This window comes from Theropithecus gelada, chromosome 11 (assembly GCF_003255815.1).
Source record: "Theropithecus gelada isolate Dixy chromosome 11, Tgel_1.0, whole genome shotgun sequence".
NCBI classification, from domain to species: Eukaryota; Metazoa; Chordata; class Mammalia; order Primates; family Cercopithecidae; genus Theropithecus; species Theropithecus gelada.
Window position 1 is genome coordinate 23283263 of NC_037679.1, and position 15495 is coordinate 23298757.

At 40.5% G+C, this 15495-nt stretch overlaps 1 protein-coding gene across 2 annotated transcripts in view; it reads right to left on the reverse strand.

The window, feature by feature from the left end:
* C11H12orf56 (chromosome 11 C12orf56 homolog) overlaps positions 1-15495 on the reverse strand; it is a 109144-nt gene that overhangs the window by 21028 nt on the left and 72621 nt on the right. For both annotated transcript variants that reach the window (XM_025403723.1, XM_025403722.1), the window contains one exon: positions 8709-8853. In XM_025403723.1, the coding sequence (XP_025259508.1) occupies positions 8709-8853 (145 nt within the window). The remainder of the gene's footprint in view (positions 1-8708; positions 8854-15495) is intronic.

A 15495-nucleotide genomic window follows, 5' to 3' on the forward strand; every position in this document is an offset into this window, starting at 1 on the left:
ATTAGGATAGCTACTATTTAAAAAAAAACACAAAATAACAAGTGTTGGCAAGGATGTGGAGGAATCAGAACCCTTATATACTGTTGGTGGGAATAGAAAATAGCACAGACACTGGAAACCAGTATGGTGGTTCCTCAAAAATTTAAATATAGAATTACCATCCAATCTAGCAATTCCATTTCTGGGTAAATACCCAAAAGAATTGAAAGCACCGTCTTAAAGAGATATATTGCATACCAATGTTCATAGCTGCATTACTCACAACATCTAAAACATGGAAGCAACCCACGTGTCCATTGACAGATGAATGGATAAGGAAAATGTAGTATATACATACAATGGAATATTATCCAGCCTTAAAAAAAAAAAAAAAGTCGGATACATTCTACAACATGGATTAAACTTGAGAACATTGCACTAGGTGAAATCTCAGTCACAAAAAGACAAATACTATATCATTTCAACTATATGAGGTATGTAGAATAGTCAAAATCACAAAGACAGAAAATAGAATGGTGGTTTCCAGGGGCTGTGGGTTGCGGGGGTGGGATGGGGAAAGAAATGGAAAGTTGTTGCTTAATGGGTAGAGAGTTTCAGTTTTGTAAGATGAAAAGTGTTCTGGAGATGATCGTGTTGATGGCTGCCCAATATTGTGAATAAACTTGATACCACTGAAATGTATGCTCAAAAATGATTAAGGAAGTAAATTTTGTGTTATGTATATTTTGACACAATTTTTAAAAATGGAAAAAAAATCATATGAAGAAAAAAAAATTTTTTTTTTGAGATGGAGTCTTGCTCTGACGCCCAGGCTGGAGTGCAGTGGCACAGTCTTGGCTCACTGCAACCTCCACCCCCAGGGTTCAAGCGATTCTCCTGCCTCAGCCTCCCAAGTTGCTGGGATGACAGGTGCATGCCACCACGCCTAGCTAATTTTTGTATTTTTAGTAGAGACTGGGTTTCACCATGCTGACCAGGCTGGTCTTGAACTCCTGACCTTAGTTAGGTGATCCACTTGCCTCGGCCTCCCAGTGTGCTGGGATTACAGGCATGAGCCACCGTGCCCAGTGGAAAAAATTTAAACTAGAAAAAGAACATATTTTATCTACTCATTTATTCATTCACTGAATGCATAATTACTAATTGCCAGCTATGTGGCAGGTATGCTAGATAATGAGATAACATCTTGAGCAAAACAGACAGACATGTGTCTGTTCTTCTAAAACCTGAGAGTTTAGTCAATCTATGAAAAAGTGTTCTCGGCCTGTAATTTCACGCCTGTAATTCCAGCACTTTGGGAGGTCAAGGCAGGCGGATCACTTGAGTCCAAAAGTTCAAGACCAGCCTGGGCAACATGGTGAAATCTCTACAAAAAATACAAAAATTAGCCCAGCATGGTGGCATGTGCCTGTAGTCTCAGCTACTTGGGAAATACTCAGCTACTCAGCTACTTGAGCCCAGGAGGCGGAGGTTGCAGTGAGCCGAGATGGTGCCACTGCACTTCAGCCTAGGTGACAGAGTGAGATCCCATCTCAAAAAAAAAAGAAAACGTATTCTCATAAATTGTACCTTCAATAAAATTAAAAAATAAAGACCACTTAAAAGAAAAAAGTATGCCTCAATAAAGTTCATTTTAAAAGGGAGGGAAAAAACTGTATAATATATATTTTTATATCTATAATATATATCACTCTATATTACAGCATATCTATAATTTTATATCCATAAAATGTATATTATATATGTGTATAATTTTCCATCCTATTACAGGAACCAAAAATTAGAGATGCCTGTGACAGTTAATTTTAGGTGTAAACTTGGCTAAATTAGGAGTACCTAGAAAACTGGTAAAGCATTATTTCTGTTATGTCTGTGAAGGTATTTTCAGAGGAGACTGGCATGTGAGTTGGAGAACTGAGTGGTTCTGTCTCTCTGGAGAATCCTAATACAGATTTTGGTACCAGAAGTGGAATTGTTGCTCTAAGGAATACTTAAAAATGTGGAAGTGGCTTTGGAATTGGTTAATGGATAGAGGCTCGAAGAATTTGGAGGAGCAACCTAGAAAAAGCCTAGACTGCAGTAATTGGAGCATTAAAAGTGATGCTGGTGGGGGTTCAGAGAAAGAGGACAGCTGTAGGGAAAGTCTGAAACTTCTTAGACATTTCTTAAGCAAAAGAGTGAAAGATTATTCTCCAGCTTTAAGACAATATTATTTTCCCTGTTGGGTTTCGGACTTACTTGGCCCTTTCCTCTTGCTTATAGCTTCCTTTGGAATGGGAATGTGTATCCTCCACACATCCCAACACTGTATTTTGTAAGTAGATAACTTGTCTTGATTTACAGGCTGACAACTGGAGAGGAATTTGCCTTAGGATGAATCCTGCCTTGAGTCTCAACCATACTTGATTTAGATGACAATTGGTAATTTGGACTTAAGAGTTGATGCTGGAATGAATTAAGATTTTTGGAGCTATTGGGATGGAATAAATGTATTTTGTATGTAAAAAAGACATGAATGTTTGGGGACAAGAGCAGAACGCTGTGGTTTGAATGTGGCCCCCAAAGTTCATGTTTTAGAAACTCATCCCCAATGCAATAATGTTGAGAGGTGAGACCTTTAAGAGGTTGATTAGGTCATAAGCCTTCTGCCCTCACAAATAGATTAATGTCATTATTGTGGGAGTGGGTTTCTGATGAAAAGATGAGTTTGGCCCCCTGCTACCCTTTTTTGTGCATGCTCTTTTGCCTTTCTGCCTTCTCATGGGATGACACAACAAGAAGGCACTCACAAGATGCCAGCACCTTGATATTGGACTTCTCTGCCTCCAGAACTGTCAGAAATACGTTCATTTTCTTTATAAATTACCAACTTTGTGATATTCTGTTACAGCAACACAAAACAGACTAAGACAATGGCCCTAATCTCTCCACCCCAGTATGGGTTTCTAAGGGAGCTTCACAGAAGGTATGTTTTCCAAGAAATATAGCATAAAGTTGAAAAACCACTGCTTTACCTTAAGGCTATGATAACAATTTAAATTAAAAAATCTTAAAGAATGTTGACTTTTATTAGTCATATATGCTAATTTTGTGAAAACAAATCTGAGGATAGATTTTGGTTGTGGATTAGACAGAAGAACATAAGGCTAGTGGGTTTGATGGCGTGGTTGGGGATAGGGCCAAGGGGGACTCCACTAAAGTGTAGAAAGATCCCAAATAGAGAGACTACCCATTTACTTTTTTTTTTCATACTTTAAGTTCTGGGGTACATGTGCAGAATGTGCAGTTTTGTTATACATGTGCCATGGTGGTTTGCTGCACCCATCAACCCGTCAGCTACCTTAGGTATCTCTCTTAATGATATCCCTCCCCTAGCCCCCCACCCCCTGACAGGCCCCAGTGTGTGATGTTCTCCTCCCTGTGTCCGTGTCTTCTCATTGTTCAACTCCCACTTATGAGTGAGAACATGCAGAACGTGTTTGGTTTTCTGTTCTTGTGTTAGTTTGCTGAGAATGATGGTTTCCAGCTTCATCCATGACCCTGTAAAGGACATGAACTCATCCTTTTTTATGGCTGCATAGTATTCCATGGTGTATATGTGCCACATTTTCTTTATCCAGTCTATCAATGATGGACATTTGGGTTGGTTCCAAGTCTTTGTTATTGTGAATAGTGCCGCAATAAACATACATGTGTATGTGTCTTTATAGTAGAATGATTTCCTTTGGGTATAATCCTTTGGGTATATGCCCAGTAATGGGATTTCTGAGGCCTCTGTTCTGTTCCATTGGTCTATATATTTGTTTTGGTACCAGTACCATGCTCTTTTGGTTACTGTACCCTTGTATAGTTTGAAGTCAGATAGCATGATGCCTCCAGCTTTGTTCTTTATGCTTAGAATTGTCTTGGCTATGCAGGCTCTTTTTTGGTTCCATATGAAGTTTAAAGTAGTTTTTTCCAATTCTGTGGAGAAAGTCAATGGGTAGCTTGATGGAGATAGCACTGAATCTATAAATTACTTTGGGCAGTATGGTCATTTTCACGATATTGATTCTTCCTATCCATGAGCGTGGAATGTTTTTCCATTTGTTTGTGTCCTCTCTTACTTCCTTGAGCAGTGGTTTGTAGTTCTCCTTGAAGAGGTCCTTCACATCACTTGTAAGTTGTATTCCTAGGTATTTTATTCTCTTAGTAGCAGTTGTGAATGGGAGTTCACTCATGATTTGACTCTGTTATTGGTGTATAGGAATGCTTGTGATTTTTGCACATAGATTTTGTATCCTGAGACTTTGCTGAAGTTGCTTATCAGCTTAAGGAGATTTTGGGCTGAAATGGTGAGGTTTTATAAATATACAATCATGTCATCTGCAAACAGAGACAATTTGACTTCCTCTTTTCCTATTTGAATTATTTTCTTCTCCATTCACTTTGGCCTTTCATTTTTGACTACCGAAATAGAAGATCTGTTTTAGCCCAGGTAAGAACATTGTATTAAATAATGGCTGCAGTGTTTTCAAGTATAAAACAGATCATGAAAGCTTCATTTTTAGACATCAGATTAGGTTAATGTTTCACAAGAGAACAGATTTGCAATTCAATATGAATAGCTTACAGCACCTGGAATATGCATGCATTGTGTTTGGCCTGAGGGAGAATACAAAAGTAAGATATATACTTGTCCTACAGAAGCTTATAGCATATTATGATAAATAAGAAAAATGTACCAATAACTATAGTAAAAGGGAGGATATCTGTGCTAATTCTTGATGGTAGGAACTGTATCATAATCATGCTGTATTTCTAATACCTGTCACCAAGCCTCACACCGATTAGGCATGAAACCTGTCTGATAATTGTTAAAGAGGAAGTGCTATGAAAGATGTCATAGAACTACATTGTTCAACTCATTAGCTACTGGTCACAAGTGGCTATTTAAATTAACTTAAATTTAATAAAATTAACATTTTACTTTTCTAGTCACTAGCCACATTCAAGTGCTTAAAAGGCACATGTGGCTAGTGTCTGCTGTATTGAACAATGCAGATTATAAAGCATCAAAGAAAGTTCTATGGCACAGAATTGACAGAAAAGATCAAAAGGAGGAAGGTACTAAAGTTCCCCATTCGGCATGACAAGAAAGGTAGAAAATGGCATTTGGGCTTAGCCTTGATGAATGGGTATGATTTTTAACAAGAGAAATTAGAAGAACAATATTCTAGAGAAATCAAACAGCAGGGAGAAAAGAGAGCTAAGGAGAACAGGTATCCAAGTTATCCCACATGGCTCGATCTTGTAGAGGACAGAGGTGAGAGAGAAGACGAAGTGGCGGGTCGGGTCTGTTAGTCCTAACCTTATTCTCTTTCTCTCCATCCATTTGTTGCTCCACAGCCTAGGCCACAGGTACCAGCCCTGTTTTTACATTGGAGATGCTTAAATGACCTCTAGACTAACACTGGTGCTGATCCCATTAGGAGAACACATCAACATCCTTCTTAATCTAACCCTTAAGTGGTACTTCAGTTCTCCTACCTAAACATGCACTTTAAATCCAGTCCCTGATTGTGTCCAGTGTATCTGAGTGGACTTCCCCTTTGGGCACTGTCCTAAGTCCTTTCCCAGTCCTCTCCCAGCTGCTGGCTTTACTCTTGACAATCTTTATGTCCTCACATTCCATAAAAGCTCCATCCCCACACCCTAAACAAGCAGATCTTCCTGGTGCCAAATGTTTGTGCAGACATCTGGGTGTAATTCACCCACATGCTAAAATATCCTGATATTTCATTTAGCTCACTCTTATGGCTCTCACTCTTAGGCACTGTGCCTTTTCCAGGAGCATCTACATCTGGATTCATTTTCCCAGTGCCCACCTTATCCAGATGGTAGCCTGATATGGTCCGGTTCTGTGTTCCCACCCAAATCCCATCTTGAATTATAATCCCCACTGCCGAGGGAGGGTCCTGGTGGGAGGTGATTGGATCATGCATGCTGTTTTCATGGTAGTGAGGGAGTCCTCATGAGATCTGATGGTTTAAAAGTGGCAGTTTCCTCTGCACATTCTCTCTCTCACCTGTTGCCATGTAAGACATGCCTTGCTTCCCCTTTGCCTTCTGCCATGATTGTAAGTTTCCTGAGGCCTCCCAGCCATGTGGAACTCTAAGTCTGTGGCAGGCCAGGTCTTCATAACAGCTAAACAGATAGGCCTCCATAACAACTGTTCCTGCGCTGACTGAGTGGTTATGTTAAATATTAAAAGCTGATAGAGCCAGTGTCCTTACACAAAGCCTGGGATGTAACAAAAGCCCACCAAGAGTTTTGCCCAGGCCTTTCCTGGGCCTTGAAGCATGACAAGATAATGAAGGAATTCTTTACAGGACCTGTTTAGAATTAAGTGAGTTTTACTGGGCGTCTGAAGAAACTCCCCAGGCCTCCACAAACAAGTTTATTGGTGGTCTGAAGGAACTCCCCAAACCTCCGTGGTTTAGCAGGAGGCAAGATAAAGGTAATTACCCCAGGACCTGGACCCATTTAGATTAAGTAAATTTACTGAGGCCCCAGAGGAAGGTCTTAAGGACCTTCCTTAGGTCCTGATCTAATCTTAGGCATAGATTAAAAGAAGTTAATCACTTATGGCTTTAGATGAATGCACTTACATGTTGACATATAGCTTAGAAGGTATATCAGCTCTGGAAAACCTTGTAATTTTGAGTTGGTCTGGCGATAATTTCGAGGCCTTTTCCCTGTTACTGGTTACAGATATAAACTCCCTTCTTTCCCAGTTCATCTGTGTCTCATTATTGGGCCATGAGAATAAGCAGCCTGACTCTTGGTTTGGTCCAGGAACAAGTGAACTAAACCTTCTTTCTTTATAAATCACCCAGTCTCATGTAGTATTTTTATAGCAGTGTGAGAATGGACTAATACACAGCCCCTTCCTGATAACCCCAGCCTACTAAAATAAAGGCCATACCTGTCCAAATTTGAAATCTGTGATTAGGGGAGAGCCTTAAATGCCAAAGCCAAAGTCTGTACTTAATTTAGTAAGGAAAGTCGCAAGAAACTGTTGAACAAGCAATCCCATACAATCAGGGTTGTAGATTAAATTGATACTGTGTGTGGGATGGACTGGAGAGGTTTATTTGGGAAGAAGATAATCCTAATTTATTTACCCTTTCCACATGAATTCCATTCCATCTTCATAATCAAGATGGATTGGTCTTACTTAGTTGGTCATATTTTCCACAATCTTCTGAAGTTCTAGAGTCAAAACTTGGATGGCGTATTCCTCACAGGATCTATCCAGCACCAACCATTTTAGACTACGCAGTACTATGTCATCCTTACCTGAGTCTCAGTGTCTCAGTGTGGTGGGACATTTGGCATATTACTCTCTACAGCTTATCTGCCTTCACCGTACTGATTTGCTTGGAACTGTTCTAGCTTTCCAATATTGCAGGAATTTCATTAGTCCCAGGCAAAGTGGAATAGTTGGTCACCCTAATCTGGGCAAACCAAAATGGTTGATCACCCCACATATGAAGGACCTAGAAGCTAATAAATGGCCAGGACTGCCTTGTACGGTTGGGAGTGCACATGCTTTACCTTTGCTCAGTAAAATGATGGCAGCTACTTATGTGATCAATGGCCAGAATTAAGATAAAATATGTAGCAATCAACATGAACGCAGCCCTAGGCGGGGCTCACCCTCTCACCTAGGCCTCATTAGCGCCACACCAGGTTACTCACCTGGGCTTCTTAACTCTTTCACCTGAACCTAAAAATGAGGCATCTGTAATTTACTGAGTGAGAATGAGGTTGCCTTGCCTCCCCAGGAGTCACATTTTTAAAAATACCAGTCCTATACTCAAAAATAATTTTTTAATTATATTTTTACAGTAGAGGAAACTGTACAATAAAACATCTTGAAATCAGCCAGGTACAGTGGCTCATGCCTGATATCGCAGCACTTTAGGAAGCCAAGGCAAGAGGATCACTTGAGCCTAGGAGTTTGAGACCAGACTGGGCAACAGAGTGAGACCCTGTCTCTGTTTAAAAAATAAACAGGCAGGGTGTGGTGGCTCATGCCTATAACCCCAGCATTTTGGGAGGCCAAGACAGGTAGATCACTTGAGGTCAGGAGTTCAAGACCAACCTGGCCACCAAGGTGAAACCTTGTCTCTACTGAAAACACAAAAAGTTAGCCAGGCGTGGTGGTGGGCGCCTGTAATCCCAGCTACTTGGGAGGCTGAGGCAAGAGAATGGCTTGTACCTGGGAGGCAGAGGTTGCAGTTAGCTGAGATCATGCCATTGCACTCCAGCTTGGGCGACAAGAGCAAGACTCTGTCTCAAAAAAATAAAAAATAAACAAACAAAAACGTCTTAAAATCTGCTTTCCCATCTCACTGTCTATATATCTTGCATGCCAAAAATGTTCCTCCTAATATCTCTCCGTTGGCTCTGCCAACCCAATGCATGCGAGCTACTTTTTGCTACCACTCCCCTCTCTTCCGTCTCCCTTCGACACACACATATACATTACTGATTACATCACAAAGTATCCAGCATTAAGACATGACTACATTAAATTTTATCGACATTTAAAAATACAGCATCAGAATACAAGACAACACTTATTTATATTTTAATTTATGCTTATATTTGGTAAACAGGAGACACAGCTTTAAAGATTAAAAATAAAACAAAGCACTTACCTTCCAGAAAAGCCTTTTCAGAATGAAGTTTTTCTGGGCTGCTACTTTAAGCTCCATAATTAAAGGAAGTATCCTCCTCAAAGAATTGTCTTTAAGAAAAAGTTCAGATGTAAGTTGACTGAAGTGCTTAATTTTCTCCTCAGATCTACAGAAACAGAAGAAAATTTTCCACTTAAAAAATGGTAAGAAATAGCAGTTTAGGAATATCGATGATTACTGACAGGTTTGTTAAACTTTGTTACTAATGGGCTTTTCATATAGTTTTATTCTTCTAGCCTTAGTATTCATCAGTAGTGAAACTTGCTCCCCGCAAATTGAACTGTTTGTTACTCTCCAAACATACTTTTTTGCCCATGCCCCTTAACTCAAGCTGTTCCTATACCAGGAATACTCTCACTGTCCCTGGTAAATTTCTGTCCCTCTTTCATTTACCGTAATCCATGAACCTTTATGTAATATTTTTCTTTCAATCAACTAGCTTAAAAAAAAAAAAAAAATTTGTAAAGAAAATGTTGTGTCACTTTCCAGGGAAAACCAGTATCACTTTGTGTAAATGGCATGAAAGCACCATAAATTCTAAGTCAATGCTCATGGTCTGAGCCTGAAGCTGGCTTCTCTGTGAGGAAAGGGCAGATGAGCATGTGTTCCAGAACTGTCACTAGTGGCCCCAAGCTGAGAGGTTCTCCCTGATGAGATCAGCCTAGCTGGAAAAAGGAATCACATATTTCCACCATGGAATTCAAAGTTGTTTTATGCCATATCAGACTACCACCTGGAATCATCTCCCCTTACTGAACCATGTGCATTCCACACTTAAGGAAAAGCTGGCTTAGCAGAAAAGCCTTCTCCTCAGATCTTTCCCTAATTCCACCAACAAATGCAGCCCTTCTCCCACTGCAGTTTTTTCACACTCCTGGTATCACATTAATCCCGTTTCACTCATTGTAGTTAGTTACTCGTGTACCTATCCTAGCCCCTCAGCTGACTTTTAGCAACTTGGAAAAAATGTCTCCGGGTTAAATATTGTTTCCACCTCCCACTGTGCTCAGTAATAACAACTTGACTAGGTGGCTGGCTCTGGCCTGAGTGCTTTCCGTAGACTCGTTCTTGCACTGAGCTGACTCCACTGTGGGGACCGAGCTGGGAATTTCCATCGCATTTTACAGGAAGTTGTAGGGAGGTTTAAGTAACCTGTCTACGCTCACACAAATTCAGAGAGCCAGGGTGCAAGGTAACAGTAAGAAAGATAGTTCATGTTCTGTGTAGATTGATGGAATCTTAAAATTTCTGACTTGAAGTAAAAACATTTTTTACTGCTTACTCCAGAAACCTGTACCAGCCGTTTATCCCAAATACTAGCTACTGCATGGAATATTGGTACTTGCCTACTACCTCCCGCTTTATTTAAAAAACATCTAAGATGTTCTCCTTTGTCCAATCAATGAGTCGCTCTTATTAACCTGAAAATTAAGACTTTTTTTTTGAAATAATGGTCTCTTTTCTAGTGGAGGTGCTGGAGGGAAACTGATCATTATGAATTCAATAATAGCAAGCAGAGAGGTAGAGGAGCATAATGATTATGAGCATGAAGACTGAGGTCAGAATCCTAGATCTGCCCTGACTCAGTTAGGTCATTGTCACCGTCAAGTTACATAGCTTCTCTGCGCCTCAATTTCCTCATGTGTAAAATAGGAATAATGATAGTACCTATCCAAATGTGCTGGGTTTTTTGTTTGTTTGTTTTGAGACGGTACCTCACTCTGTCACCCAGGCTGGGGTGCTGTGGCATGATCTTGGCTCATCGCAACCTCTGTCTCCTGAGTTCAAGCAATTCTCCTGCCTCAGCCTCCTGCGTAGCTGGGATTACAGGCGAGCACCACCATGCCCAGCTAATTTTTTGTATTTTTAGTAGAGATGAGGTTTCACCATGTTGGTCAGGCTGATCTCAAACTCCTGACCTCAGATGATCCACCCACCTCCGCCTCCCAAAGTGCTGGAATTACAGGTGTGAGCCACTACGCCCAGCCAAATGTGCTATTTTGTATTTTAGTTAATGCATGTCTTCATACACACTAAGTGTTTGATAAATGGTCTCTAAATAAAGCAGGAATAAGTTTGAGATCCTGCTTCGCTATCCACTTCTAATTACCACCATATTTCATTTAAAAAATAACTATGAAATCCCTCTACTCTTTTAGAACTCCAACAACAGAAATGTAGATTTTACAAACAAAAGAGCTTAGAAAAGCAAAAACTCAAATAAGATACAGTATCAGCAGAATTATTTTGAAATTGATTTTCCTGTTTTTTCATTTGGAGTCAGCAATTTGCTAAGATCCGCAATAAAAATAAACTGTTTTTAATCCTTTGCCAACTAGGATAATAGATTGTAATGCCAAACTAATTTTTTTAATGGCCAAAAAAATTTTCACAGAAAACAGCATACTAATCTCTTCAGACTAAAAATCAATTCATACATAAATGGAGGTCTCATACACATCATAAATTCAAGTTAGAGTACACATTCTATATTACCGCAGATAAGTTATGAATAATAATTTCTTTGAGGATTCAGAAAATATTAGCTTATACATAGATGACAAACTTCATTTGACTGAAGAAATAAGAAAAAGTCGAATGCCAGAAGACTCCATTATTCAATTTAGGAATAAGAGGAAAATCTATACTAATGTTAACAGATACTCTATTTTCATCAGGTGGGAAACATAAATTCACCAAAATAATGTTGCAGGAAGGTGGTTTTTTTTTTTTGGGGGGGGGGGGTTTTTTTTAGACAGAGTCTTGCTCTGTCACCCAGGCTGGGTTCAAGTGATTCTTGTGCCTCCTGAGAGTAGCTGGGACTACAAGTGCATACTGCCACACCTGGTTAATTTTTGTACTTTTAGTAGAGACAAGGTTTTGCCATGTTGGTCAGGCTGGTCTCAAACTCCTGGCCTCAAGTAATCTGCCCACCTCGGCCTCTGAAAGTGCTGGGATTACAGGCGTGAGCCACTACACCCAGCCTCAGGAAGGATTCTTAATCCAGTAATAAGCTCAATTTTTCCTGTATTTTTTCATCTTTCCAGACCTTTACTATAAATAATACCTCACATTTGTAAAGCACTGGAAAGGCTCTTCCTATATTATCTCAGAAGCGCTGTGTATGATTTTCACAGTGGTCAGGTTGCAAAACCGTCCCATCTGTGACACAGTTCTGAATTGAAAACCTAAAGGATGTTTATTCCTTTTAAACTGAAGATGTCTTGCAGGTAGAGGCTATTTCTTGTGTATCACTGCATCCTTCACAGTACATTTGAAATCACTGCATTTTAAGTATGTTGCTTTCAGGAAATAGTAAGAAATACGCTTTTCCTGAGCCAAGAGAGTGGTAGAACTCATCCTTCTTGCCTTCAGGAATAAATTTCAAGCCACCCATACACAGAATTTGAGTCTTTTTAATTATACAATTAGCTTTAAAATCACTTTAAATAAAACACCAAAATGAAAACTGATGCTTTTTTTAGAGTAAACATCTGAACACTTATAGAAATTTTAAGCCATCCATATAACATTTTAAAAAAGAAATCCCAAATATTATGTTACTCAACTCTTACATACCTCAGAATGCATCTCTAAATAAAATCAATACTTTCTTACAAAATGATTATCACCTCCTACAAAATTATCAAAAATTCTTTGTTATTACTAATATTCAGTCTTTTTTTTTGAGACGGAGTCTCGCTCTGTTACCCAGGCTGGAGTGCCGTGGCACAATCTCGGCTCACTGCAACTTCCACCTCCCAGGTTCAAGCGATTCTCCTGCCTCAGCCTCCCGAGTAGCTGGGATTACAGGCCTGCACCACCATGCCCGTCTAATTTTTGTACTTTTGTAGAGACAGGGTTTCACTATGCTGGCCAGGCTGGTCTTGAACTCTTGACCTCAAATGATCTGCCTGCCTCAGCCTCCCAAAGTGCTGGGATTACAGGTGTGAGCCACCGTGCCCGGCAAGACTCAGTCCATTTTCAAATTGTTCTATTGACTTAAAAATGTGTTTTTATGGCTGGGCGTGGTAGCCCAGGGGTGTAAATCCCAGCACTTTGGAAGGCCAAGGTGGGAGGATCGCTTAAACCCAGGAGTTCCAGACCAGCCTAGGCGATATAATGAAACTCCATCTCTACAAAAAAAAAAAAAAAGAAAATAGAAAAAAATTAGTCAACCATGGTAGTGTGTGCGTGTAGTCCCAGCTACTCGGGAGGCTGAGGTGGAAGGATTGCTTGAGCCCAGGAGGTCGAGGCTGCAGTGAGCTGTGATCAAGCCACTTCACTCCAGCCCTGGTGACAGAGTAAGACCCTCTCTCAAAAGTAAATAAAATATAAACGGTTGGGCACGGTGTCTCATGCCTGTAATCCTAGTACTTTGGGAGGCCCAGGCAGGTGGATTGCCTGAGCTTAGGAGTTCAAGACCAGCCTGGGCAACATGACAAAACCCAGTCTCTACTAAAAAACTACATAAAATTAGCCAGGCGTGCTGGCGCATGCCCGTAGTCTCAGCTACTCAGGAGGTTGAGGCATAAGAATTGCTTGAGCCTGGGAGGCGGAGATTACTGTAAGCCAAGATCGTGCTACTGCACTACATACAGCCTGTGTGAGAGCGGAAGACCCTGTCTATTGACATACATATATACATACATACATATATAAAGTATGAAAATGTTTTCTTACATTTGGTTTGTTAAAATCAAGACCTAAATAAGATGCTTCTTATATTTGCTTGTTATGTTTCTTAAGTCTTTCAAAAAATTTTTTTTCTATATCACATCATCAAGCAATAAAATTTTTTACTATGGAAATTTTCAAACATACATCAAAATGGAGAAAATTTTATAAGAAATCCCATGTACCTGGCTGGGTGGTGGCTCATGCCTGTAATCCTAGCACTGTGGGAGGCTGAGGCGGGCAGATCACCTAAGGTCAGGTGTTCGAGACCAGCCTGGCCAACATGGTGAAACCCCTCCTCTATTAGAAATACAAAAATTAGTAGGGCATGGTGGTGCATGCCTGTAATCCTAGCTACTCAGGAGGCTGAGGCAGGAGAATTGCTTGAACCTGGGAAGCGGAGGTTGCAGTGATCTGAGAGCATGCCATTATACTCCAGCTTCGGCACAGAGCAAAACTCCATCAGGAAAGGAGAGGAGAGGAGAGGAGAGGAGAGGAGAGGAGAGGAGAGGAGAGGAGAGGAGAGGAGAGGGAAGGGAGAAAGGAAGGGAGAAAGGGAGGAAGGAAGGAAGGAAGGAAGGAAGGAAGGAAGGAAGGAAGGAAGGAAGGAAGGAAGGAAGGAAGGAAGGGAGGGAAGGAATCCCATGTACCCATCACCTTGCTCTAATAATTTTCAATATTTTGCCAATCTGGTTTTATCTATTCTTTTACATACACACACAAACACACGTATATACTTTTTAAAAAATTGAACTAAAATATATATAACAAAGTTTCCCATCATGTCCATTTTTAGGTGTACAATTTGGTGGCATTGAGTGCATTCACAATGTTCTACAAGTATCACCACTATCCATTTCCAGAACTTTTTCATCTTTCCAAACAGAAATTCTATACCCATTAAACAATAACTCTCCCTTCACCACTCTCCCCAGCCCCTGGAGATCTCTATTCCATTTTCTGTCTCTACAAATTTGCCTATTTTAAGTACCACACATAGGTGAAATCATATATTTGCCCTTTTGTATCTGGCTTATTTCACTTAGCATGATGTCTTCAAGGTTCATCCATGTGGTAGTAGCAGAATTTCCTTCCTTTTTAAGACTAGCATACTCACACTGTTTGTTTGTTTGCTTGTTTTTGAGATGGAGTCTCACTCTGTTGCCCAGGCTGTAGTGCAGTGGTGCCATCTCAGCTCACTGCAGCCGCTGCCTCCCGGGTTTAAGGGATTCTCATACCTCAGCCTCCCGAGTAGCTGGGATTACAGGCATGTGCCACCAAACCTGGCTAATTTTTGTATCTTTAGTAGGGACAGGGTTTTGCCATATTGGCCAGGCTTGTCTCAAACTCCTGGCCTCAAGTGATCCTCCCTCCTTGGCCTCCGAAAGTGCTGGGATTATAGGTATGAGCCACTGCACCTGGCTTATCATACTCACACTTTTAAGTCAGATTCAGGTTTAACTGTTTTAACAAAAATACTTCATAGGTGGTGCTGTGTATTTTATATCACATCAAATAATGAGGCACACAAAGTCTGGCTGTCTCACTGAAGTGATACTAAGACAATGGCTTTAGTTATTGACAACATGATCCCTCCATTTTGAAGTTCCCCTTCACTCTTTTTTTGGTCGTTTTTTTAATCTCTTTTTCTGTTAGAGACAGTCTCTCTCTGTCACTCAGGCTGGAGTGCAGCGGTGCAATCACAGCTTATTACAGCCTCCATCTCCTGGGCTCAAGTGATCCTCCTACCTCAGCCTCCCAAGTAGCTGGGACCACAGGCACACCCAGCATTTTAAAATTTTTTTGTTGCCTAGGCTGGTCTCAAACTCCTGAGCTCAAGCAATCCTCCCATTTTGGTCTCCCAAAGTGCTGGGATTATAGGCATGAGCCACCGTACCTGGCCCCATTTCACCTTTCTGTCTAATGGTTTCATCCACTGAAGATAGTTAAATGAATCTGTCATTTCATTACAGGCTAAAAAATTGTAATTTTCTAATTCTGTTAAGCCTTCTGCATTTATTAGCTGGAATTCTCTGTAAAATGAAATTTGCACTCATCACCTAGGGCTACT